We start from the raw sequence: 4,435 nt of genomic DNA, 5'->3' as shown, positions 1-4,435 counted from the left end.
CCCACGGTCCTCCTAGCGGCTGTCCTCCCCATGGCCACCCTCGTCCACCACTACTACAGCATCTTCAAGAAGATCCGTTCCTTGCGGACCCGCTGGCTCTCGTCCATGTCGAAACTCCCCTCCCCGAACGAGGAGCAGCGCCTGAGCCGTCACGTCAGGGTCGTCCGCCTCTTGGTCCTCAACGTCCTCCTGGTCTTGTCCATGTGGACCCCGATCACTCTGGTCGTGGGTCTCATCTACATGGACGGACGTCGCGAAAACGCGGACACTCACTTCTTCCTCAGATCTCATCACTTCATCTGGGCCCTCCAGATCGCCCTCCTCTCCACGATCGTCAATCCGATATTGTACGGTCTCCTGTCGGATCACTTTAGGACTTGCCTGAAGAAGATTCATTCCCTCTCCAAGCGGAAGAAGGCCCTAAGTAGGGACTTTCTGAACACGGATGGTACGCTATCTCGAAGTCCTAAGCCGGCGCTTAGTACTGAAAGGGATGGGCACCCTCGCACTCGGGCAGATTCTTTGGCTTCTCACCAAATTCTCGCCGTGTGAATACCTTTTTTTCTGAGCCGACTGATTTTAATGCAGAAAAAAGTTCAGTGTCTTCACTGCGGGCTGATTGTTGGAATGGATAGACAAAGCTATAGACAAAGAAGACGAAACGGATATGGAAGGATTCTATCGGTATGGAGGCGGGCGCTTACAATCGACAAAGGAAGTAGATAATAGACTAACTACCGGCAACCTACGAGAGACCCTATAGTTGGTTCATCATTCTTCTTCCTTAGTATATAGAAACCAACCACTTCAGTCAATAGGATCGTTCCATACTCTTCATTTCTCCTTTGTCTATCGATTTCAACAATCAGCCCGCTAGTTGCTGCTTAAGAAAACGCCAGTGCCATGTGGTAGCCGTCGGTTTACGCTTTATAATGTCGTAGCTAGAGGGCACGTCTACCACGATGGATATTGTAGCAACTTCAGGTAGTTTTTTAATCTACTATAGTGTGGTTTTATCCACATTTTGAAGAGAAAGAACACATAGGGTAGTGTTTCTTGTCGTTTTTAAATGGCTTCTTTCCATAAGAGGCCTCCGGTCCCTTTTTCGGCTTACACTACGATTAAGAGAGGTTTTGGTAAGCCCTCAAAATAGCACCATAAAAAGGATAATTTTAGCGAATACCTTGAATAGAATCCAGCAATACCTTTAACTTTGTAATGGATCCTTGCAAGGGAGCACAATCATTTGCCGCTACTGGAAGTTAAAAATTTGGAGGAAAATATATAGCGAGGTTTGTAAATTTTAAAGTAAGTCTGCGTCAAAAGTTTGTCAAAACCATAGATTTGCTCCTCAATATTTTTAACTTTTTGTAGAAGCAACTGATTTTAATCCCTTTAATTGAAAGATCTTTTTTCAAAATTATCGCTGAATTTTATTCAAGTATTGCAAAATTGTCTTTTTTATGATGCTATTTGTATGAATTCCTGAAACCTTCCTTAGTCACGGTGTCAACCAAATAGAGAATCCTAAGGGAAGGAGTTTTTTATCGAACGACTATGAAAATCACCCTTATTTGGTTATTCTGGAAAGTGCAACACAACGCAGCACACGCCTTCGGTTGAGTCTGGGATTCTCCATGTTTTTTTAAAAAAATATTCTTTCTACCAGAATCAACACAAACTTTGAGTTGCTCAGTGTTTCACCTTAAATATTTACCAAAATGAATTTACACACAACAGTATTTTTCTCCGTGCAATGCAATAGCCGTGATGTTTCCTGTGAATAATATTACTATAAATTGACGCTAGAGCCTGCAACTGTTATCAGTAATTTTAATCAGTAGCTAAGAAATACAATGATAAACCGGCACCCGAGGGGCGTGCGGAAGACGCCTTTTTTCTCGCCAAAACTCGATTACCTCCATAGGCCTATTCAATACTACCTCTTCGCGATTAATTTTACGATTTTTTAAGGGATTTTAGTGTCTTTTGAAACTTGTCATTATTTGTGTAGTTACCAAACCAAAAAGAATGTCTATTGTATATCAATAAATTCTAGAGTGCGGCGGGGAAGTAGAATCAGAATCTCCATTTCGTCCCCATTTCAGTTGTTTCTTTTATGTCGTTTGAAATAGCAGCAAAACAAGCGAGTAATTTTTTTTGACGATCAATTCCATAGCACACTCTATAAAGCAAATTATGCATCTCTGAAATCTTGAAAAAACCTAGAGTTAAATCAATGCCGCAAAACATGCGATTGTGAAATAGCGAGCTACACGGATTCTTAAAGTAAGCCTTTGTGTATGTGTACAAAAATTACGTAGCCGTGGCAAAAGATCCTAAAGAATTTGTAGGGTTCGAAAGTTCTTAATTACAATTTACGCTGTAAGGAATGGGGAACAGCATAATTTTTTCCTGATATTTTAGAGGGACAAAATACTATACTCAGCATGGACCTTTGGTTCTAAACTACGTTTATCAAAGGATCTACGAAGCTACGGACAGTACCTAGCAGTGATCTGTGCTGTCTCCTGTTATGTCATTCTTGAAACCTTTCAAATGTTAGTATTCGCCTGAGTTGTTTGCGTCGTTCCGAGGATTAAGTAACGTTTTCTGCCTTGGCTTCTCGCACTTTTTCTGCATATGTTAACTGATGTTAAAAACGCACAATTTAGTATTAAAAAATCAAATTTAAAAGCCTGTTGAAAAAAGAAAGGAAAAAAGTTTCACACCCTTAACACTAAGTATAACCTGTAATTAACTTCGAAACCAACTAGTGCGCATTGAAAGTATAATGCTTAATTTACTAAGTGATCCTATGGCAGTTAAGCAGAATAGCATTCTCATAATCAGGTTCTTTAAACTGTGACTAAAAGATTTGTCTTCTGATGGATTTTTGGGATGGTAAACCGCATCTAAATTAAGGACCCGAACTCTTTCACTTGCTAATCATCATTAATCATTTTTTCCACACATATCAACTCAAATCGTGTCCAAAATACTCGTTATAAATCATATTTTTGAATTTTCTTTAATAACCAATTCGCTTTCAGTAGAAATTCAGAGGAGCAAGAAGTACAAAAATGCCATTGAATTCGAGGTTAAAATCTTAAAATTGCAAGTTACGCAAGCTACCAGTGCCTAATCCAGGGTTCTTTTAAGACAGGCGATGTGAATGAAAGAGAAAAAATTACGCGAAAATAGTTAAAAAGTATACATGTGATTTGGTCGGAAATTCTTCACGGCAGTTTTGGTTTCTAGATTTAGTAACCAATTTTCATTGTGATTTTATTGAGAATCCATTCGATCATGCAATACCTAGTCATGTATTATTATTTCCTAGAACATTGTTAGTCATAAGTTTTTACACGTTTGATCTGGTATTATATTTGTGATAAGCCTTGCCATTTAAATAACCAAATCCAATATAAATTAATTGCTTTAAAAAAATCCACGTTTTTGATCTGTTAGAAAATGATGAATAATTAGGTAATAGTCGAATTTTTTGGCGCACACAATGATCATGGCATCTTTCTTGTAAATGCATTCCTTCCTCTTTTGAAAACGAGATAAAAGGAACTTTGGTATTTAACAAGGGAAAAGGAACCTGATAAAAAATAAAATATGGTCAATCCAGGTACAATATTTACTTACTTATCTTATGAACTTATCTGTTACCAGCATCTTGCCTTCAGCCACCGATTACTCTCAGCTCTCTCCAGCCTGGAGGGAAAAAGTGAAGTTACCATTTCACAAACTTTCCTAAACGTCCCGCCTGTAGATTTACGAACTCATTTATATGTTTTAAAACGTAAATTATTGATATTTTTTGTTATGCTAGTTTTGTTGTAAAAAAAATCACTTTTTCTTATAACTTTGTATAAATGAAATGTAAGTTTTCCCTCAATAATGTATAATTGTAAATAATTAAAAAATGTAAATATTTTGCGCCTTATTGTTTTTATACAAATAAAAGTGAAGCTATTGTAAAGCTAGTGCGTCAAGTTTATACAACTTCGTATATTTTACCCCTGTTGATAAGACCAATTGTTAGTCTCTAAAGAGTATAGGTTTTTTGCGACCAGAAGCAAAAGGAAAGATATACGAGTTAAACAAAAGAAGATAATTTTATTTTATCCACCTTTTTGCGAAAATAGCAGTTACTGTATCTGCGCAAATGAATAAAAAAGGTAAATTTCTGAGATTGGGTCTGAGAGTGAACATTCCGGCATTGATGCAAAGGTATTGAGATGTATGTTACCCTACATCCATATTTTAAAACTAATGAGGAATACGTTTTGTAAGATTAATTTTTTCGAAATTATCAATATGGCAAAAAATGGTTCAGTGCTCATGTCTATGGCGGTAGGTCAAATTACATCACTTACAAATAAATTTTGGGAAGGTATCAACCCTGTCCGGATTGGGGTTCTGT

The 4,435-nt window shown here is 37.5% G+C and overlaps 1 protein-coding gene across 1 annotated transcript in view; it reads left to right on the top strand.

The window, feature by feature from the left end:
* Nucleotides 1–4,014, top strand: part of LOC109043161 (free fatty acid receptor 4) — a 21,824-nt gene extending 17,810 nt beyond the window's left edge. Inside the window, exon 3 of the mRNA XM_019060268.2 lies at nucleotides 1–4,014. Coding sequence (XP_018915813.2) covers nucleotides 1–552 — 552 coding nt within the window. The 3' untranslated portion in view covers nucleotides 553–4,014.
* Nucleotides 4,015–4,435: the final 421 nt, after the last annotated feature.

The sequence above is a fragment of the Bemisia tabaci genome, chromosome 1 (genome assembly GCF_918797505.1).
Source record: "Bemisia tabaci chromosome 1, PGI_BMITA_v3".
Lineage (NCBI taxonomy): Eukaryota > Metazoa > Arthropoda > Insecta > Hemiptera > Aleyrodidae > Bemisia > Bemisia tabaci.
This window is presented reverse-complemented; position numbering and strand designations above follow the sequence as displayed.